Genomic DNA, 22,890 nt, shown 5'->3' on the forward strand with positions numbered 1-22,890 from the left:
TCAGTGTCTTCTGGGTTGAACGATGAGGGTGGAGACACTCCTTCAGGTATACTTATGCTACCAAGCCAAGCTACATACTCTAGTAATCGGGCCATGCTTCTCAAACAACTGCTTATTTCTTTTCCCCTGCAGTGCGCACCTGTCCCAAGATGCATCTGAGCCTGGAGAACGGGCAAGTGCATGTCCGGGCGATTGAGCGGGTGCCTGTGGAGGGCACCTGGGTGGAGTATCGCTGCAATCCTGGCTTCCACCTGGTGGGCAGCCCCCGTAGCAACTGCACCAAGGTGGGCCGCTGGAGTTCCTCCAAGCCTGTCTGCGAATGTAAGTCACAAAGCAGGACAGCGGGTGGAGTGGTTGGATCAGGGCAAATGGATAGATGTCCTGGGTTGGGGGACGACAACCACAATTGCACACACACCCCAATAATTGAACCATAACCCCTAGATTCTCATTTGTGGAACCTGAAATGTGCAACGAAAAAAGCATAGGTGCTATTATTCCCTCTTTTTCAGTGAGAAGCTGGCCTCCTGCTCCCCTTTCGGTATTTTACCAAATTTTTTGCTCTATAAGACTCACTTTTTCCCTCCTAAAAAGTAAGGGGAAATGTGTGTGCGTCTTATGGAGCGAATGCAGGCTGCTCAGCTATCCCAGAAGCCAGAACAGCAAGAGGGATTGCTGCTTTCACTGCGCAGCGATCCCTCTTGCTGTTCTGGCTTCTGAGATACAGAATTTTTTTTTCTTGTTTTCCTCCTCGAAAAACTAGGTGCGTCTTGTGGTCTGGTGCGTCCTATAGAGCGAAAAATACGGTACTTTCCTTTCACGACCAGCCCCCCCCCCCGGGAAAATTCCTGTGGACACCCATAACTATATTTGGAGCAGAAAGTTCTCACTCAGAAAAAAAGTGTGTGGATCTGTGACTCTAGCAGAAGTTTCCGGGAATTTTTAAAATATATAGTTATAATGGGCTTAGAATTAACACCACAACAGCTATGTTTGATACTTTTTTGGTACATGATGCACTCTGGCTCTTGTTCCTCTTCTCTGCTGAGAGAGTAAGGAATGAAATGGTATTTCTTTGGGGGGGGCACTCTGGAATATAAGGCACTTGCTTGGGAATTTCAAGAAAACTAAAAACCAGTGCAGTTTTTATACTGGTGATTAAAATCAGTGCAGGTTTGATAGGGTCAGGCTGCCATCTTGATTAAAAAGAGTGACCAATTGTAACTAAACATAGACAAGAACCTGCTCCTGGATCTCAGGAATCATCAAGGAATATTTGGTTATGGTGTCTTGAGAAATGTGCAGATGCATGCCAAACAAGCAAGCAACTTTCCAAAATATATAGGAGATGAGTTTCAAGAATGAGGTTATGAGAAAGGCTTTGATATGGAAAGAACTGGGGGGGGGGGGTTCAGGAAAGCCTCTAGTCCCCTGGATTGTGCTAACAAACTGGTGGCCACACAATAGATGGCTGGTGTAAATTTGCACCATTGACAGAGGCTGAAAGTGTATAGCAGGGATGGGAAACTTGTGAGCACCCACGTAATTGTTGGACTCCAATTCCCATCACCTGGAGGGTGGCAGTCTCCCCATTCCTGGGGTACAGAATTCACAGTCTCGTACTCCCATCAGGGTCACCCAAGGAGGTAAGGACAAAGGGGAAGAGCCAGACAAAGAACGAAGAAGGGCTCACCACTTTGGCCCATTATAGCCATTCTCTTGGCATCTCTGTCCTTGCAGAGGCATATTGGTTGGCATAATAGGGCCTTTGCCCTTATTATGAGCTTCCTTATATCTTGCCCTTCCCACAAAGTGGAATTCACAGAGGCTTGCATAAGAGCCCGTCGTGCAGTTAGTTTAAAAGAGGCAATATAAAATTTGATGGCATCAAATGTCATCAAGTAAAACATTAGTAATGGCGGTAAACATCTCAAAAATAACAAAGTAAAGAGAGCAATCAATCGCAGGCCTTCTGGAACAGCCATGTCTTGGGCAGACTCTAAAAAGGACAAAATGTCAGACCCTGGTAATTTTTTCTTTTGAGTACACATCCCATTATCCAGTCCCGTAGGCTCTTGAACCTCACAGGGAAGTGGGTTGTACCCAGTGAAGTTAAGCCGTGACAGGCAAGGCCAGATCAAACAAGTAAAGTCTAGTCTATGTAGGCAAAGCCAAGTCACCCCCGAACAGGCTGGATCAAGGCAGGCCAAGTCTGGTCAGAAACTCTCTTAGACAGAAAGCAGAGAGAATCAGGACCCTGGACAGCTCTGAGCGTCGCTGGAGCTCTTATTTACCAAGTTGGGAGCTAAAACCAACTGAATGCATAGTACACTTTCCACAGAGGAAGTCTCCTTATACTGGCCCTTGTCTGACTTTTCAGTCGTTGTCTTCTGCAGAGTTGGGGAGGGCGAGAGACAGCTGTGGACTCTGAGGGTGGTGGTGGGGCTGTGTTATCTGGCCAGGAGGCTCCTGGAAATTGTACTGATGGTTTTCCCCCACTGAGGAAGCAGCCTGAATCTCATGGCCTTGAGTATTCTGCAGCACGCTGCAAGGGCCCAGGGTCTGGGGTCATGACATCTATGGAGTGGGGCTTATACCAAAAAGGCCCTGCTCCTGGTGGCTGCTGACTGCGTTTCATACAAAGTGGTACTTGAAGCAAGGCCTCAGATGTTGAACAGAGCATGTGGGGGGGGGGCCATATGGAAGAAGGTTGTCCTTAACATACCAGAACCAAAACAGCTTCCAAAAATAAGCAGGAACTTCATCCTCAGTCTTAATAATAGAAGTTCGCACTTTGGGATTGCAGCTGGGACATGTCTGAGTGATCCATTAAAGTAGATTTATATACCAATTAAATCAATTAAGGTTTATGATCCTAGGTATTTTTAATTGTGCTGACAGGATGATAAGGTTTCCCTCAATTCTGCATCATTTAATCTGCCTTACAAACTTAATTAAAAATTCTATTAAAAAATCACCTTACCTGCTGTGAAAAATCAGTGGTGGTTCAGACACTCTCCCAGGCCAACTTACCCAGAATGCCTTGCTCTGACAAAGGACCCTCAAAGAGAAGCATGGGGCGGGATGGATGCTCTGCATCTCCCCACAAGAACTGGGTGTGTCGGCTGGCCAGCAAAAAAAGCTCATGGAGGCCCCTGGGGTGAAAATTTGCCACACCCATGGCCTGAGGCAGTTGCCTCAGTTTGCCCAATATTGGAGACAGACCTCTCTTTTGGTCCTGATTGCTTTTTCTACCTTGCTCCCTTCCACAGTGTGGCGGCCTCCTGTTTACACACCTGGATCAGGTGAGTTGTGTTCTGACTGCCCTTCCCCCTTGCTCTCCCACATCGGCAAAGATGTCTCGCCTTCACCCTTCCGCTTTGCCGAATCTTTGCCTTGGCTTGTGTGGTTTTCCTTGTGACAAACAGGTGCCTTCACTTCTTGCAGCCAACTCCAGCTGCCCCTAAAGGACCTGATAGTAGACAGAGCTTTGACGCCCCTCCCTGCCCCACTGGGATCCTGAACCCAGCAGTGAGACTCAGGCTGCAAACTTGTACACACACCTGCCTGGCAGCAAGTCCCACTGAACTCAGCAGACCTTACATTTGAGTAGACATCTGGAGGAGGGCCCTGCTGCCCTCTCATGTAGAAAGGAAGGTGCGTTAGCATCACAAGGGACTACATACAGATTCCACATCCCTCCCTAATCCCAGGCTGACCTACATCCCCTGGCTGGAATGACACGCAGCTCAGAGCTCTTCTTGGACGAAGCGAAAGTAGCAGGTTGGTAACGTGGCAGAGATAACAATCAAGGAGAAGGAATAGGCAAGCGGTTGCTTTAGGGAGAAGATGGGAGTTAAACCATCAGCTCAGTCTTGTGTCCCTTTTGCTAGGGACTCGCCAGATGTTGCTAGACTACAGCTCCCATCGTTCCTGACCGCTGCCCATGCTTGCTGAGGCTGGTGGGAATTGAAGTCCAACAACAACTAGAGAGGTACATGTTTCCCATCTCTACACCAGGGCTAAGGCTGGCCACAAGTGCTGTTTCTGTGGTCAAAGTTCGCAGAGGAAAGGAGGCCCAATGGGAGGATTTGTAGACGACTGATTTATCTGCCTTTAAAAATGAATCCACCGCATCCAAATCAATCTGCTTAAATACTTTCTCTTACCAGTAAAATGGTAAGTGTTAAAAGCTCTTTGTGGGCGATTCCATTAAAGGCTGTGAGCGTAGGGGGGGGGGTGTTTTCAATGCTCCTCCATGTCAGCAGGGTAAAGCATTCCTTGTACAGAGGTACCTCAGGTTACAGACGCTTCAGGTTACAGACGCGTCAGGTTACAGACTCCGCTAACCCAGAAATAGTGCTTCAGGTTAAGAACTTTGCTTCAGGATGAGAACAGAAATCGTGCTCCGGCGGCGCGGTAGCAGCAGGAGGCCCCATTAGCTAAAGTGGTGCTTCAGGTTAAGAACAGTTTCAGGTTAAGTACGGACCTCCAGAACGAATTAAGTACTTAACCCGAGGTACCACTGTATATACAAATACTGTAGATCAAGGAGAAGGCTCGGTGGAAACCTTCCTCCTGATAGGCTAGATTTTCACATGCAGGGAGGTTGAGGTGTGTGAAAGAGAGAAAGAAAGAACGAACGGGGAAGAGGCAGTATTCAAATATACTGATACATCACACACAACCTGAAATGATACGTTTCAGGGAACTCTCCCCACTTTACTCCTTGGGTGCAGAAACAAGCCTTTGCAATTTAATAAATGAAAGCTACCACCCCAAAGGGAAGGCACGACATCAGATTGCAGTGGCAGATGCCGTTCCTTTCACCCGAACTAGCTACAAAGAATTCTGGTAACTGTAGTTTGTTAAGGGTGCTGAGAGTTTTTAGGAGACCCCCCTGTTCCCCTCACAGAACTACAATTCCCAGAGTTCCGCAGGGAAGAGAGGCTGGTTGTTAAACCACTCTGGGAATTGTAGTTCTGTGAGAAGATGAATAGTACAGATGTGACATGGAACATGAGAAATTGTGGACGTTAACCTCTGAGCACACAAAGAGTGCCTTTCCTTCACAGCTGATTGACCTTGGTCAATCCATAGGCATCTTTACCCTGGCCTGTGATGGTGAAGTTACTTTGTTTTGTGGGGTGCCTGTCTTTGGCTCAATTTATACTTTTCAGTTCCATTCAGAACAGTTTTACTGGTTTTATAATCAAAATAGTTTTACTTTCTTTTAAAAATTGTATATTTAGTCGTCGTAACCCACCCTGAAACCCTATAGTGAAGGGTGGCTTAAACACACAAAACCTAATAAAATAATACTGTAACTAAATGTAGGATACAGGATGGCTTAAGGGTTAGAAAACATGGCATTCATTTTACCTAAGTGTAGACCCCACCCTTCCTCCCCAAGGAGTTCAGGATCAGCCCACTTTATCTTCACAACAGCTCTGCGAGGTAGGTTCGCCTGATCGAGAGTGCCTGGCCCAAGGTCGTCCCGTGAAGTCCATGACTGCGCATCAATTTGAACCCAGCTCTCCCTTTCCTTGGGATGCGGGCGGCGCTGTGGGTTAAACCACAGAGCCTAGGACTTGCTGATCAGAAGGTCAGTGGTTCGAATCCCCATGACGGGGTGAGCTCCCGTTGCTCAGTCCCTGCTCCTGCCAACCTAGCAGTTCGAAAGCATGTCAAATTGCAAATAGATAAATAGGTACCGCTCTGGCGGGAAGGTAAACAGCGTTTCCGTGAGCTGCTCTGGTTTGCCAGAAGCGGCTTAGTCATGCTGGCCACATGACCCAGAAGCTGTACGCCGGCTCCCACAGCCAATAAAACGAGATGAGCGCCGCAACCCCAGAGTCGGTCACGACTGGACCTAATGGTCAGGAGTCCCTTTACCTTTTACTCCCTTTGCTCAAGCCAACATCTTAACCGTTCCGCTTTAAAACTATCTCTCGTCCATGCATCCGAAAGCACCAGCGTCTCTCTTTCAACGTGTGCTTACCTTTCCATAATGTTCTGTCTCCCCTGGTTTTAAGGCCATTTCGGGGGGGGGGGGGTTGGCTGCAGAATCAGTTTCATGCTGTGACTCCAGCTGAAAATAGCCTAAAGGGTAAAAAACCTTTCTCTCCCTCTACCCACCCCAGTTTCTGTACCGGCCAGCACTCAGTGTTCCCCATGTATCACTGATGCATCTCAACTGTTGCTTTCAAGGGCAAGAGTCCGTTTCTCTCCCCCCCCCCCATGTGGGGCGCACCTGCCCAGAATCCTTGATGATTGGCGGTGCTTAACAGAGCAGCCGCCACTGCTGATGTGGCCAGACTGTCTCCATCCGGGCCCATCTGCATGCACACTTCGTCTCTCCGTCAAGCCTGAGCCTTCTTGTCACGACGCCACTTCCTCTGTTCTTTCCCTTTGGGTCATTCTTTATGCTGTCAAAAGTCAGATCGGCTCCTTTTCTCCTCTCACCCGTCAGAAGCTCTCTGGTTTCGAGTCTCTTGACACACATTGTTCACGTGCAACCCCCAACCCCACTCTACAGTCGCCAGGAACTGGTATGGAAGACACCAGGGTTGCTCTATAGCTTCTCGCTGGGAATCTTCACCCAGGTGGGCTCCAGAAGCCAAGGGAAGCCGCTGCCTGCTGGTTGTGTAGGCAGCAGCGTTCAAGGGTCTCAGGCCTAGAGGGAGGCCTTTCTCATTGCCTAATAATAATAATAATAATTTATTATTTATACCCCCCACCCATCTGGCTGGATTTCCCTAGCCACTCTGGGCAGCTTCCAACTGAATATTTAAAACAATACAGCGTCAGACATTAAAAACTTCCCTAAACAGGGCCGCCTTCAGTTGTCTTTTAAAAGTAAAATACAGTGGTACCTCGGGTTAAGTACTTAATTCGTTCCGGAAGTCCGTTCTTAACCTGAAACTGTTCTTAACCTGAAGCACCACTTTAGCTAATGGGGCCTGCCGCGCCACCGGAGCACAATTTCTGTTCTCATCCTGAAGCAAAGTTCTTAACCTGAGGTAATATTTCTGGGTTAGTGGAGTCTGTAACCTGAAGTGTCTGTAACCTGAGGCGTATGTAATCTGAGGTACCACTGTAGTTGTTTATTGCCTTGACATCTGCTGGAAGGGCGTTCCACAGGGCGGGCGCCACTACCGGGAAGGCCCTCTGCCTGCTTCCCTGTAACTTGGCTTCTCGCAGTGAGGGAACCGCCAGAAGGCCCTCGGCGCTGGACCTCAGTGTCCGGGCAGAACGATGGAGGTGGAGACGCTCCTTCAGGTATACTGGACCGAGGCCGTTTAGGGCTTTAAAGGTCAGCACCAACACTTTGAATTGTGCTCAGAAACGTACTTGATCTTTCAGACTAGGCTATTGAACCTGAGACCTTTTGCATGCAAAGCTTTTTCTGTTTCACGGAGCTGCGGCTGTTCCTAATTGATCACCATTTGGCAGCACCTTCACAAGGGTTTTATGCCTGACATCCACACACAGAGGTGCCCACTGGCCCGAAGGGCAATGAATCACCTCGGGTCAGTGAACCAATGGCTGGAAATGGCAGGACGGGGGAGTGTGCTCTTGTGGGTTTCCCACAGGCATCTTGATGGCCATTGGGAGTACAGGGCTCTCGACTTGGTAGCCCATTGGCTTCATCCAGGAGTCTCTTTTTAGGTTATATGGTTAGCTCAGTTGGTTAGAGCAGGGTGCTGATAACGTCAAGGCCGTGAGCCAACTGTGTACAGTGGTACCTCGGGTTACAGACACTTCAGGTTACAGACTCCGCTAACCCAGAAATAGTACCTCAAGTTAAGAACTTTACCTCAGGATGAGAACAGAAATCGCACGCTGATGGCGTGGTGGCAGCGGGAGGCCCCATTAGCTAAAGTGGTGCTTCAGGTTAAGAACAGTTTCAGGTTAAGAACGGACCTCCAGAACGATTTAAGTTCTTAACCTGAGGTACCACTGTATTCCTGCATTGCAGGGGGTTGGACTAGATGGGGGGTGTCCCTTCCAACTCTATGATTCTATATGTTCTTAATCCTTAACTTATCCCTCAAACAGTGGAGGCTGATCCAGTAGGGATATGGGGCACTGCCCTAATAGCTTCAATCTGGCCTTGGCCAGCCTGACCTGCCTGCCTTCTAGAATCATAGAATCATAGAATCATAGAGTTGGAATAGACCCCAAGGGCCATCGAGTCCAACCCCCTGCCAAGCAGGAAACACCATCAGAGCATTCCTGACATATGGTTGTCAAGCCTGTGCTTAAAGACCTCCAAAGAAGGAGACTCCACCACACTCCTTGGCAGCAAATTCCACTGTCGAACAGCTCTTACTGTCAGGAAGTTCTTCCTAATGTTTAGGTGGAATCTTCTTTCTTGTAGTTTGGATCCATTGCTCCATGTTCGCTTCTCTGGAGCAGCAGAAAACAACTTCCCACAGCATTGCAGGGGGTGGAGAAGAGGACCCTGATGGTCTCTTCCAACTCTATGATTCTATTATTCTGTTCCAGGGAATGACAGCACTGCCTGTCAGCTTCCTCCTCCTTAGACATCAACAGGAAGGAGAATGAGTCGGCTCCACCTCACATTGGCTCTAGCTCCACCTACTGGCTGGTTCCCTGCCTTCTGCCCTACCAGTCCCAATGGGCACTAGCCAACACTGCCATTGGAGTCCGTCTTAGATTTACAAGTCAAGTTTCTTTGAGTCGGGGCAATTCTTTACCTGCTCCCCTCCAACCCTGCTGCTTCCTGCCGTTCAGACAGGCTACTAGTGCTGCGGAGCTTTGAACCTGAGGTCTTTGGGGTGTTGTCCATGAGATCAAAACTAGGCTTCATCGTACTGATTTGCAAGGCTTGTGTGTGTTCTGAACAAGCGCAATAAAAGCAGAGAACCTGCTGCTAGATACACAAGTTCAGCACATCTTCACAATCCCATTTTTGTGGCATGTGGGTTTCTGCGTTTGTGACCCTTCTAGCTCTGAGGATCCATATGGAATGTTGTGGGAAATGTCTCTTAAGATGCACACTGCCATCAGCCTCGTGGTGCCAGATATGGACACCTGAGCAGGAATGTGTACAAAAGAGAAAGTTTTCTAAGAAGAGAAAAGATCAGGGGCTGGGGAGGCTTGAGCCTGTCTTTCCCCCTAGAACAACCTTTCTCAACCTGTGGGTCCCCAGATGTTGTTGAACTACAACTCCCATCACCCCTTGCTAGCAAGGCCAGAGCTCAGGGATGATGGGAGTTGTAGTCCAACAACATCTGGGGACCCACAGTTTGAGAACCGCTGCCCTAGAAGCTCTGGTGCACTGTGTTGGCTAAAAGAGAGCATGCTGGCACTGGAAGTTCACTGGAAGCTGTCTGATATTGAATCTGACCATTGCTCCATCTAGCTCACCCATGACTTTCCAGGGTTTCATGCAGAAGTCTTACCAACCCTGTGGGAATGTTCAGGGATGCAGGAGAGGATATATTATTTGATCACAGCCTTTCCAACTTGTGTAAACAAGTTCACAATATAGCAGAGTAACATTCCCCATTTTAAACTTACAGCGGATGTGTTTGCTCAGGCTCGCTAAAGCCTCTATAATAACTGTTCTGGTATTTACCCCTTATTCCTCATAAAAGATAAGACACGACGCAGTCTTCTATAAAAGTATAAAAAGAGTTTACTCACATTCTGTTCACAATCGGATCCCAGAAGGCAGACTTAGCTTAGAAAAGTAACATACACCTGGAAACTATCTCATAAGGAGACAGTCCCTTTGTCCTCTCTTGGCTGGAAGCCAGGAGAACATCTTTGGCTAAGCAGATGTTGCTTCTTCAATGCATGTTGTCAAAAAGAGAGAGATGGCTTCCCTGCCCTATGCTTTTGTCATTATCTGATCAGGTGAGGCCACGCCCACCTCTAGTAATATGCAGAGGAAGTCTGTCCCAGTCCAGAAGGAAACAGGAAGTTTACCTGCTGGCTGGACAAACATTCCTCCCCATGTGTAAACATGTTCACTCTAGGAATGTTGTACTTGACTGCTCTTGTGTTTCACATCCCACAAACCCAAGAATGCCAGGGGTTAAACCTGGGACCCTAAGCCCTCAAAGCAGGTGATCTACCAGCTGAGGTGCATCTCTTCCCCTGCCTGCAGTAGGTAATATTCTTTTCTCTACAAAGATTAGGACCAATGCCCATATTTTAAAGTTCTCAGCCTTGGCCATTAGGGTGCACACCATTGTGATCGCTTCCGCCGTATATCAGAGATGGGTTTTGGGCTACAGAGACGTGGGTTTGAAAGCCAACTCAACCATGAAGCTCAAGGGAGGTGGCCTGACAGCATACAGGCAGCCGGCGCAAGCCTTCAAGCTCTGGAGAAATGTGCCAGCGATAGTCTGCCCCCACCAGCAGTCTAGCCACCATCTGGACTGGTGCACAAGTGGCAACCTCCAGACCAGGCCCAAGCATTGTAATAATTGAGCCTTGAGGTTATTAATGCATGAAACTGTATACGTTCCAGCTGGAGCACAGATTTATATATATATATATACACATGCTATGGGAAGGCTGTTTTTGGAAACGGCATTTTCACATCGAACGTGCTTTGGTTTCACAGCCTTTTCCTTCAGGAGCCAGCTTCCCTAGTGGTTGGGCTCCCCTTCAACAGCTAATGCGTTGAAACGCCACCAGGTAGATGCATCAGCTTCTCTTACCTGCAGTACTGTCCCTCTTATTGTGAGATGGGACTTCTCAAGGAGCTACAGGAAGGACATGGCCAGGGGATAATTCTAGGTGTCTTCATGTCCCCTTCACACAGAGTTATCGAGTGTGTGGCTTGCCTAGGCCAAAAAGCAGCAAAATGACCTCTTCCTTCCCGGACAGAATGTGTCCATCCATTTAATGACATCAGATTACTGAATACCAAGCAATGAGGTAACCACCTTGTTTTTCATGGGCTGTTTGCCTTTCTTCTGGCATCCATCCTCTGGGGTTTTAAAGACCACCGCAGGCCCATGTGACTGCCTCTCTCTGAAAATTCGTCATCCTCTGCCAGGGATGACTAAGCACTATGTTGTTTTACATCACTTTTAAAATTCATTTCATTGTATTTAAAAGCATTTCTAACCTGCACGGTATTTTCTAGATCTAAAATAAATAAATAAATCCCTAAGTGGCATACAAAAATAACATAAAAAACAATACAAAACGGCATAATAAAAGCAGTAAACCGTCAGTATGAAAACAGATAAAAACCAGGATCAGGTTAAAGCAGGAATTCGGAAACAAGAGATTCTTGTGGGTCAGGGAAATCCTGGGCAAATGAAGAAAATGTCTTCACAAGACATCGGAAGCCACTGGATCAATGCTATTTCACATGTGGCACAGGGATAGGGCATTCCATGGTACAGGAGTTATGGTGGGAAAAGGCCCATTTGGGCTCACCGCCCTCGTATTCTGTTGGGTGGGGGTCCCATGACTAAACGTTCCCCAGATGATCTAAGTCAGTAGTCCTCAGCTTCTTGACCCACCTCTGGCACAAAGATGTGTTTGGGTACCCACTTCATATTTTCTTTACCATATATTCATATGGTGGCAATAGTGCTGATGTAACTTACCTTATGTTAGGCTGCATCCCAGTCATGCCATCTGACCCAGCAGCTGAAGATCTCAGTGATTGCACAGGTCTTTAGAGGGGAAAGCGGCCTGCTAAGTGACCTACTTGTTGGGCTTTTGAGAGGCTCTAATTTTTTTGCCCAGAGGTGGTGATGGCAGACTACAGCTTTGGGCCCATAGATGTGCTTTAAAAGTTAAGTACTGTATTTTGGATGCGGGTGGCGCTGTGGTCTAAACCACAGAGCCTAGGTCAGCAGTTCAAATCCCTGCAACAGGGTGAGCTCCTGTTGTTCGGTCCCAGCTCCTGCCCACCTAGCAGTTCGAAAGCACGTCAAAGTGCAAGTAGATAAATAGGTACCACTCCAGCGGGAAGGTAAACGGCATTTCCGTGCGCTGCTCTGGTTCACAAGAAGCGGCTTAGTCATGCTGGCCACATGACCTGGAAGCTGTCTGCAGACAAACGCCAGCTCCCTCGGCCTATAGAGCAAGATGAGCGTGCAACCCCAGAGTTGTCCACGACTGGACCTAACGGTCAGGGGTACCTTTACCTTTATTTTGGAGATGGCACTTATAACTTTCTTCTAGACCCTAAAATAAATATGGGAGACCCCTGTATGTCTCCCCCCAGCTATGTTAAGAGTCAGTCCATTATGTTCTTCTGGGCGCATGTGGAAAAAGCAAGGCACCTTGTCCCTTTGCGAAGATGTCCTATTCCTAACTCTGGGAGGACACTGGTGCCTAACAGGATGGGAATGTGATTAGAGGAACTAATCTGCCCAAGCCCAAACCCCTAGTTTCCATGAAAGATTAGTAGGGTTCAGGGCAGCCTGCACCAACCTGGCTACCTCCAGATGTTTTGAAATGCAGTTTCCAGTGGCCAGGGCTGATGGGAATTGTAGTCCAAAACAGCCAGGGAAGGGTGAGGAGGGAAGGCTAGCTTAGGGCAGGCGTAGCCAATGAAGTGCCCTCTGGTGGTTAGTGGACTACAATTCCCTTCATTCCTGACCGTGGCTATGCTGCCTCTGATGGGAGTTGTAGTTCAGCAAGACCTGGCGGGCGCCACGTTGGTTATCCCTAGACCCTGATGGGTGAGAGCAGGGAGATTTGGAGAACCAAGAATTGCTCTTTTCTACTTGCATTTCCCCTCCCTGCCCCCTCCCTGTTTTCTTCTGTTCTTCTTCTTTCCTCTCCCCGAGACTCCGTTTCCCCGCCAGGGGTGAACCCCAGCGAGCGGCTGGTGAAAGTACATTTGATCTGCAGGGAAGCTCTTTATTCCTTTCTTTGCTTCCGTTCCTTTCCCAGCCACCTCCGCATGTCTCCGTGCCAGGAAAATGTCAGCAGCCAGCAGGGAGGGGAGCTGGTGACATATACCACCTCCTCCCCGTTTCCCAAAGCTGGGAAAAGAGCCGAGGACTTCACAGTGCGCGCGCCCCCCCCTCCACCACTACCACCAAACACACACACGTACCACCATCGTTGTATCATCTGGGCTCCCCTTCCAGCGAATCTAGGAATCCTGACCCCCCAGTGTCTCTGTTCTAAACCAGAAAGCTGTTCTCTCCCCCCCCCCCGCCCGCCCCACACACAGCAGGAAAGGGAACAGATCTGATGCAGTTCAAAGCAACTGCTTTTAGCTTGTTTTCACATCAGGGTCTCTCTCCCCCCCCCCCCCCGCCACTTTATCTTTTGCTGAACTAATATATAGAAAGAGTTTCTTCTGGTCAGCTGGAAGTTGAGAAGCATGATGCACCCCTTAGATGGAGCTCCGTCTGCATGTGGGGCTGGGATCCCTTTGCTCCCCACATCCTGCCCTGATGGCTGTGAACCCCTGTCCTTCGTTAAGCTGTGCCCACTGCGTCCTTGTGTCAGTGCTCTCCGCACCTCTCAGACTGCGCCTCTGCTTCTCCCTCGGTATCAACTGTTTTGATCGATCCCATCTGCCTTTTCTGCTCTCCTTTTCTCCTCCTCCTCCCCTGCCCCCCCCAATCTCTGTACATCTCCTCCACAAAGCTTCTCCCATCTCCTCTCCTCTCTTCCCTGCTCTCTCTGCTTTGCCTCCAGACGATCCGTTTATTCAGCATTTGTCCTCATTTGCTTGCGCACAGTTTACGCAGAGGTTAGATTACGGGCACTTCCAGGCTCTCGCTTGTTTTGGGGTAGGATCCAGTCGCATATCAGCACGTTCAGGTTGCACAACTACGGGAGCTCTCGTGCAAAAATAGGTAATTGAAATTAAACCCTGATTCCCGAGAAGATCGGACTCTTGTGATAAGGCAAGTGGAGTGACATTTGCTTGGATGCAATGTCGTCGTCCAGCCTCCGGACAAACAAATCAGAGTGAACGCTCATTAAATAGCCAGTGTGTCATCTAATCTCCTTGCAAACAATGCCCAACAGCCTGTCCGTCCGGAAATGCCTTACATCCAGGCTTCACTGAGCATTAGTTGAGATCTGCTTGTGGGGCAGTAATACGACAGTGAGCGTTTCTCCTGATTTGCTTGCGTCCATTTAATTTCTGTGTCTTCTTGTTTGACATTTCCTCACCCCACACTTTTCAGTGAATTTCCCCATCACTTTTCCAAACTACAAAAAAACCTCCCAATTCTTTTTTTTTTAAAGTGGACTTGTTAGGGCAACAGAGCCCTTCCATCCACGTTGATAGCGCAAACCTAAAGTTATGGGATGTGAGCGACTCCTTCCAGAAAAGCAGGAAGAGTCTGAAGGCACCTTCACCAGCTTCTTCTTCAACCCTCCTTCATCCTTGACCCTGCATCCCTGTCAGTTTCCCTTCTCCCTCCCTCCCTGCAGCAGCCCAGCTCTCAACCCCAGCTCCATCTTTCCCGGTCTCGTCTACTCCCTTTCTGCCCGGCTTCGCCACCAGCTGCTTTTCCACCCCTTCAATCCATCTCAATCTCCCTTCTCTCCCTCTCTCATCTCTTTCGCCTCCATACTTTAGGCCTGTGCCACCTCCTTCCACAAACCTCAATGCATCTTCTCCTCACTGACTCTTTACACCAGCCTCTTCTCCATCCCCTCAACACAGGACACCTGTGGCTCTCCAGAGGTTGTCGGTTTCCAACTCCCATCAGCTCCACCCAGCATGGTCAATGTTCATGGGAGCTGGACCCCAGCAAGACCTGGAGCTAGCCTGAGGTCCTTCTAGTCTTCCTCTTTTTAGTATGCCCGCCCTCTCTCTGATCATCCATCCACTTCTGCTTTTCTCCACCTGCCTCTTTCTCTCCATCTTCCCCTGACTTTTCATCCCTTGGGCCTCCGTTGCCTCTTCACTCCGAGTCTCCATCCAAGCATCTTTTCTTACCAGCCGGTTCCCCCTGCCTCCTTCCCTTTCTCTCCATCCTATTCTCACTTCCCCACAATCTCCTAGCGCTCCTCCACCACGTGCTCTTACTCCATCACTACAGGCCATTTCCCCCTCCTCCTCACCTCAACTATTTGCCCCTCATTCCCATCCACCCCTCTTTGATTTCTCTTCTGATCCTTCCTCCCTTCCCAATCTATACCTCTCAAGTTCTCCATCCCTGAGCGCCTCTAGCCACCCAGCCCTCTTCCTCCACCCATCCGTGGATGTCTTCTGCTCCTCCATCTCTTCCCCGCAGCCAGACACGCGCACCTGTGCTCCCCGCTTCCTTCACCTGACTTCCCCGTCCCTCCATCACCCTGCCACTTTCCCTGCTCTCCACCAGCACCCCGTCCTTCCTTTCCTGATTCTCTCCATCATCCCAAGTTGTTTCCTTATCCCCCGTCCTCCCCCCCTCTCTTCTCCATCACCCCCATCTTTCCCCACACCTCCTCCTGTGGCCCCCCTCCCCCTCTCCTTCCTCCACCGCCTCCTCGGCCTCTACCTCCCTCGCCTCGCTAGCCCTGCTCCCCATCCCCACCCCTTTGCGCCGGGACGTGGCGCCGCGGTGGGCTCCCCTTGCAACCCCCTTCCCCAGCCCCGGACTAACGCCGGCTCCGCGCTGACATCAGCCCCCTCCCTCTCTCCCTCCTCCTCCCCCTCCCCTCCCCGCTCTCCCTCCTCCTCCTCCTCCCTCCTCCTCCCCTCCCCCCTCGGCTGGCTCGCTCGCCCGCTCGCTCACTGCAGCACCGACGCCGGGCAGCGCCATGGAGGAGCCGGCTCTGGCGCCCTCGCCGCCGCCGCACAGTGCAGCCAGCGCCGCCGCCGCGCGCCCTCGCCGCCAGCGCCGCCGCCGCCCCTGACCTCCGGCCGGCCGCACACCATGGCCTGGCCCGGCCCGCGCCCCGCCGGGGGTGCCCAGGCGGCCTTGCTGGTGCTCACGGGCTGGCTCTTGCTCTCTCCCCCGCTGGGCGCAGGCAAGAAGAGGCTGCACATCGGCGCGCTCTTCCCCATGACCGGCGGGTGGCCCGGGGGCCAAGCCTGCCTGCCCTCGGCCCAGATGGCCCTCGACGACGTCAACAGCCGGAGGGACATCCTGCCCGACTATGAGCTGCGCCTCGACCACCGCGACAGCGAGGTGAGACGACGGGGCGACCCGTCCCAGCCTTACCCCACCCTCCCAAGCGCCCCCGGCCCCTTCATGGGGCGGCACGTGGGCATCGCTGCGGGGATGAGCGGCTCTGGAGGTTGGGGGACGGGGGACGACGACATCCCATCACACTGGACGGGCGGGATGGGGGGCATCGGCAGGGGTTGGTGGTGCACCTCCTGGTGCAAGTGCAGCGAAGTGAGCCCTGGGTGGATGGACTCACCGGAGTAACTGAGGTGCTGGGGCTGGTCCACCCACTCCCTCGCAGATTCTAGAGGGGCACGGAGGGGCCAGGCTGCGCGGTCCAAGGGCTGTCCATCCTTCCCCCTAGAACGCCCCTGGGAGAAGGGATGGATGAAAAGACCTTGAAAGTAGGAAGCAGATGTGTGGGAAGGTGTCAAGACAGCCAGTCAGTACCCCATGAGAGCTGGGAGGTGAGGGGCGAGGGAGCTGGCCAAGGCCGGAGGGGGCAGTGCCGCGGACGGTCCCTTCTGCCCCCTCACCTTTCATATGGGACCAGAGCATCTCCTTTGGACAGAGAACCTTGCAGTCCCATCAGCTGCCAAGAGAGGAAGGCAGAGAGGGCTGGGGGAAAACTGGGCATGGGGAGGTTTGCTGGGCTCCAAGCGGAAAGGGGGTGCTGGGAGTGAGGGACGTGCCACAGAGATACATCAGGGCTTTGGGAGAGATGCAAGCCAGGGTTGCAAAGTGGGGTGATTGGCCCAACATGGCAGCAGCAGTCAAGGTGAAAAGGGAGGCAAGAAGTCTGCAAAGGGAAGAAGCCGTCTCAGCAGTGCATGCAGTGGGAGAAGAGTCCTGGGGGAGTGGAGCTGGTGGGAACTGGGGGGGGGGGCTTCCAGGGACGTAGATGCAAGCCAGGTTGCACGAGAGGAAGATTCGCGTTGAGCCTTACCAGATGACCCACTGATGGTGTGGACAGAAGGAGGCATAGGGAGATGTGCTCCCCATACTTTTTTCCTTGCAAGGTGGGGGAAGCTGGGGAGATGCAGGACCTCGCTTCTGTCAAGGGAATGGAAGGATCGGCATGCAGGGATGATGCTACTGTTTGTGGCTATGGGAAGTGTGACTCGGAAGAGCAGCATTAGATCTGTTGGTGTCAATGGAGTCCTGTGTGCCAGGGCTACAGAAGGAATCCTCTCTGTGTGTTGGTGTCCCCTCTGGCACTATGGACCAGACTGTGGGTGATGACTACTTTGGTGGTCTCTAAGGGGAAGACTGTCTCTTAGATTGGGATCCAAACGAGAGGTCCTAGGGGTGGGAGATGGGATGATGTGGCACCAAGGTGGTTGCCAGTGCCAGTGTGGATCGGTTTCCTGGGGTAGAGATTGCAGGAGGGCAAGTGGTCCATTTGAGAGGGAGCACCAGGAGCTGCCTTATTCAGAGTCAGACTATTGGTTCCTCTGACTCAGTGCTGTCTGCACTGTCTGGCAGCATCTCTCCAGGGTTTCAGGCAGGGGACGTTCCCAGCCTCACCTGGCAATGGCAGGGATGGGACCACCTGCAACCCTCTGCCTCTCAAGCAGATGCTCTTCCACTGAGCCACAGCCCAGGTGAAGCTCACCTGCCCTTGGCTCTCCGTTGCCTCTTCCTAGAGCCGTGAGCTTGATTAAAGCTTGTTTCTGGGATTGCTGACCTCCATTAAGAGTACTCATCTTTAACCTTGGGTCTCCATACATTGCTGGACTACAACTCCCATCATTCCTACCCTTGGCTAAGTGGGCTGGGCATAATGGGAGTTGCAGTCCAGCTATATCCCCAGCCAATTTACCCAGTGTTGGGAATGGTAGCAATATGGGGATCCAAGGTTAGACATTGAAGAGAATTCAACAAGGAGTTATGGCGGCAGAAGGTGGAGGGTGGTGGAAAAATCCCAGCACTTTTTTTTAACCCTGTCAGTTCTTTCTTTCCTAGAGGTACCTTTTGAACCAAAAGCATAGATGAATTTTCCCGCTCCAGGATGTGTGTGTGTCACAGCCAGTATGAGACAGAATTAAGAGGGGTGTGCAAATCTAGAAGGCACTGCAGCATCCTCAAGAGGCAAACTGTCCAAGGCAGGACTTCCAACTTGGCCCAGGTCTTGCCTGAACTGGGAACCTGTCCCAGGGTCTCCCCCTGAGCTGCCAGTACAGTTGCCGGCAGATCTGGGCCTCGAGAAATGCTCAGCCTTCTCAGGCATGCTGCCCTCTCCCTCTCTAACCGCTTTACTGTGTATTTGCATATACATTGTTTTAAGTCGGTGTCCTGCGCAAGTGGGACTTAGCCATTTAGGTACGAATGCAATGGAACGGCAACCAAAGGCTCTGTCCAATTTGATTCCACAGGCAAACAGCATGGTGGTTTGTACAGCCAGATTTTGCCACGTGCTCTCTCTTTCTCTCCCGTTCTTGTTTTTTGTTTTCTTTCCCTGCGCATTCATGCCTCTGTGTACTCATTCACTCTGCCTGTTGTGCGTTTGTGCCCGCCGTGTGTTTACAGGAACATCGGAAGCGTCCTCGTTCTGAGTCAGACCATTTGTCTTGCCCAGCTCGGTACCATCTATGCTGGCTCTCAGGGGCTCTCCAGAGTTTCCAACAGGGGACAAAAACACTGACTGGTAGCCGCTCTTCAGGGTCTCAGACAGGGAGCCGTTTGTAGTCTTACCTGGAGGCGCCAGGGATTGAACCTGCGACCTCCTGCTTGCAGAGCAAAATGCTCTCCTGCTGAGCTACGGCACCTTTCTCAAGGGAGCCGGTGTTCCCTCTTTAATGTACCTTGTGCCATTCTTCAGGTGCCAGTCCTGTCTGGTTTCCAATACGCGCATTCGTACCTGTTAGCAGTTCACCCATGCTCCTCAACACCCACCCAGCTCTTCACACTTCTTCTGTCTTCTACGTTCAATGACTTTCAGGATAGCAGCAGGGCACCTCCCTCTGCTAATGCCCAGGGGTAGCCCTGCTTCTAAGCACCAGTTGCTGCAAACCTCAGGAGGGAAAAGGATTCTTTTGTTTGGGTCCTGCGTGCAGATTTCCCACGCGCATCTGATTTGATGACCTAGATAGGCTATTGGCCTGATCCAGCAGGCCCTTCTTCTCTTCTCGTCACCAGTTTTCTCTGAGCATCGAAATGTGCCAGAGGTCAAGAACAAGAAGAGGAACCCAACTGGCAACACAAGGGGAGAGAGGAGCTCTCACTGTACGGCTTCAGCCTTCTAGGGTTTCATCACAGCCAAGCAGGGCCTGGGAGGAAGCCATGCCGTTGTTGTTGTTGCCAAGCTCTTTGGCTTTCACTGGTAGTACTGGAAAGGCCATTGAAACGTAGTTCTCTTTTTCCCAGGTTGCAATAAAACCAGGCCACATTTCCTCATCTCCCCAAACTGGGAGATGGCATCTGCTGGAGTACGGACCTTTGGCTTTCTGAGTGGCAGGTGCCTATAGATTGCTTGCATTGACCTGAGCATGGTCATAGGTAAAGACAGAGCTCTCTCTGTGTGCATGCATCTTTTCCAAGAAGGCCCATATTGCAGCGGACTTGAGTTTGTGGTGCATGTTTTCGACGTAAGAAGAGCCCTTCGGGAATGAATTGGACCACAGGCCCGTGGAGCCCGGCATCCTGCTGTCACAGTTTTTTGCTCTTTTCTATTATGGGCTGTGTGTTATTCTGCTGCAAAAGACCCCCGAGATCAGTGGAGGATGGGTGGCACACAAATTTAATAAATGAAATTAAATTCCTGTGGGGAGTCCCTGAAACGCAACAGCCGCTCTTCCCCTGCACTTGCAGGTGCAAGCAACGGGCAGACTATAGAAAGCCCATTCCGTGGCCACTCCGCCTTCCACGAACACACGTGCCCTCCCACTCTCTGTCTGGCTCTGCCCACGCTTCTTGCCAGAAGTGGCGTGTTCCTTCCACATCCAGCGCTGTGCACCTCACCCTAAGCGCCCCCATCTCTCTGTTCACCCACAAAACCGAGTCTGTCGCCTCTCCGTCTGTCCTGCCCGTTTCCTTGTCCCCAGCCATCGTTTCCAGAAGCGCTGCTCTGTTCCGTGCCCGATCCCAAAATTCACAGCCACTGATCCATCCGCCCCTCCGTCAATCTCTGTGGTCTCGTCTGTCCCTCTTCCCATGCATATACATCAATCCTCCCCCCCCCACCCCGAAAAAAGCTGCCTTTGCTGTGCTGATTCTTCTCTATTCTCTCACTCGCTCTCTTCGGCTACCCTGGGTGCTTCCTGGTCCCCCACCCACCCTGCGCCCCGCGTTCCTCCTTTTGTTCCCTCCCAATTGAAGCCCCGCTCCCTGGCGCTGACAGGTTGCCGTGGCAGCGCCTGCGATGGGGTTGCCATGGAAACTGATCCTCTTTCCCGGGCGGCTATGCCCTGAATAATTCATCATCCCCTTGCGGTGGAGGCGCACAGCCAGGAGCAGGATGGGCAGCCCTGGCGGTTCTTGGAATGGGGGGAGAAGTAGAGGGTGGGATGCCTAGGATATTTGCCCAAAGAGAGAGAAAGAAAGAGAGAAAGTGCAACGCAGCAGGGCGGAGGTCAGGTGGGGTGTGTGGGAAGATCTTAGCTGCACAGAAAGGGAGAAAGGCGTTCGTTGCCTCTTTAAGTCCTTCGGAAGCGGAGGGTAAATTGGCAGCTATATTTGGGAACCTGCCTCCCCAAGCTGCTGCTCAGAACGCCGGCAGGCCACGTTGTTCTGTGCTGTGCTTGTGATGTCGAAGAATGGAGCCTCCATGTTCAGGGACAGAATATCTCCAATCCCAATTGGCAGGGGAGGGTGGTCTCCCATTATGCTGTGCTGGTAGAAGAAGGGATGCAGAGACAGCCTTCCTACTGGTCATTAATAGCAGGACCAGTGCAGGAGGAGATGGGCCCTTTGGCAAGAAAAAGCCATCCCTTGTTATGCAATGGCTTCGCCTGCGTTTCCTCCTGCCCCATCTTTCCTTTTGCACGATGGCAAGAGAAAGGTGGGCAAACCAGCCCCATACCAGACCTAAGGGAGGAGGAAATCCACCCATCAAAATCTCAGCAGCTGTTGAAAAACCTGCGCAGGGTCTGGCTTTGTCGTCTTACGTTTCTGCAAACAGAGGGACGATTCTGCCCCCACCCTCACATATCCCTTACTGCTCAGGGCAGATGTGTAGATGGCCTGTTTAAAGGGAAATAGCTTTCCTTCCCGGTTCCTGCATCAAACCAAGCACTCTGGTCCAACGCTCTTGGCCTTGTTCCTTAAGCCCTGAGCATTTGAGGCCTCTCCAGATGTTTGCGCTGTTTTCATAGGGTGGGGATAGGAAAAGAAGGCATTTGAGAGGGGGAAGATCATCTGCAACTCTCCCTCTCCCTCTCACCAGCCATAGGAGTGAAACCAAGGAAACACAGTTGAGCCCTTGCCTGAAAGTGCAGGTTAGCGTTGCACCCCCAGGAACACAGGTAACTATTAGCCTGTCTCAGTCAGTAATGCACTGTGCTGGGGGTCGAACTTTTTACATGCACAGCATCATGTTCTAGTTATCACTGAGCCACAGTCCCCACACCCCCAGGGCCTTTCGCCTCTCTGTTCGTCAAGCTCCCTTCTCCATCCTGCAGATCCATTTTGCTAGCAAAGCTTCTTTCATCCCATGGCACATCGCCTTGCCCAAATTTTCACGGCCACCTGACCCTTTCCCATCCTGTCTCCACCGCTGCCTTCTCAAGCACTGACCTTCCGTGCCTGCTAAGTCGACGGCAGCTCTTTTGGACAGGAGCCACGTCCTGCGGCCGCGTCGTGTACAATGCCTAGTATGTGATTTTAGCCTTTCCTCCCAGCTGTCTCCTGGATTTGTTTCCCCGAGTGTGTCGGGAGTGTTTGCGTGCAAGTTAGGGATATACCGGTACGTTGCAACCTTTGTGACGGGATTTGTTCTCTTTCCTCCCCGCTCCGTGCAGTGCGAACCAGGTGTGGCCACCAAATTCCTCTACGAGCTCCTCTACAATGACCCCATCAAGATCATCCTCATGCCAGGCTGCAGTAGTGTCTCCACCCTGGTGGCCGAAGCAGCACGCATGTGGAACCTCATTGTGGTGAGCATACCTTGCACTTTGTGTATCCGTTTGGGTGTGTGTGTGTGTGTTGCCTGTGGATTTTCGGGGGGGGGAGGCGGGTCTTCCCACGAAGCAGGGGTCAGCTCAGCAACCTTTTTTTTCAGAACTGGAAGCTGTGGCGAGAGTGCCTCTGAGCGTGTGCAGAGTGCACTTCTGTGGACACTGAGCTAGCACAGCCCACACCTAGGATTGGGAGATAAGGTTTCCAGGTGAAACTTCTCTGCGGGGGTGGGACCCCCACAGTGGGTGCTTCCAGACAGTCATGCTTTTTCGGTGGGATTCAGTCACCCACCAGCTGATTGGGGTTAAACCATTATAGCTGTTTAGAAGGTCTTGCGGAACAAAGAAAAAACGACCGGACTGTTTGCAGTAAGGAAAGTGGCAAGAAAACATGTTGGAAATGTGGGAGGCGGCGCTTGCTTTGACGCAAGGTCCTCTAACACCCCCGCAAAACAAATCAGAACGAATGCACATTAAATAGCAGGTGTGGTGCTACCCACCATTGGCCCTCAGCAGACAATGCGGCCCTTGGGCTACCAAAGGTTTTATCCGTCCCTGATCTAACCCCCCTGCAAACAAATCAGGAATAATCCTCCATAAACAGGCCGCCTGGAAGCGTCTGGCATCCACCACCAGCACCTCTAGAAAGTAGGTTTGAGAGCAAGGCCCTGAGGGATAGCTCAGTCGGTAGAACATGGGAC

The 22,890-nt window shown here is 51.4% G+C and overlaps 1 protein-coding gene across 1 annotated transcript in view; it reads left to right on the plus strand.

Moving 5' to 3' along the window:
- Window positions 1–22,890, plus strand: part of GABBR1 (gamma-aminobutyric acid type B receptor subunit 1) — a 174,910-nt gene that overhangs the window by 107,167 nt on the left and 44,853 nt on the right. Inside the window, exons 5-8 of the mRNA XM_083491380.1 lie at window positions 133–321; window positions 3,273–3,305; window positions 15,937–16,097; window positions 22,034–22,168. Coding sequence (XP_083347506.1) covers window positions 133–321; window positions 3,273–3,305; window positions 15,937–16,097; window positions 22,034–22,168 — 518 coding nt within the window. The remainder of the gene's footprint in view (window positions 1–132; window positions 322–3,272; window positions 3,306–15,936; window positions 16,098–22,033; window positions 22,169–22,890) is intronic.

The sequence above is a fragment of the Podarcis liolepis genome (assembly GCF_965112155.1).
Source record: "Podarcis liolepis genome assembly, chromosome: 2".
NCBI lineage: Eukaryota > Metazoa > Chordata > Lepidosauria > Squamata > Lacertidae > Podarcis > Podarcis liolepis.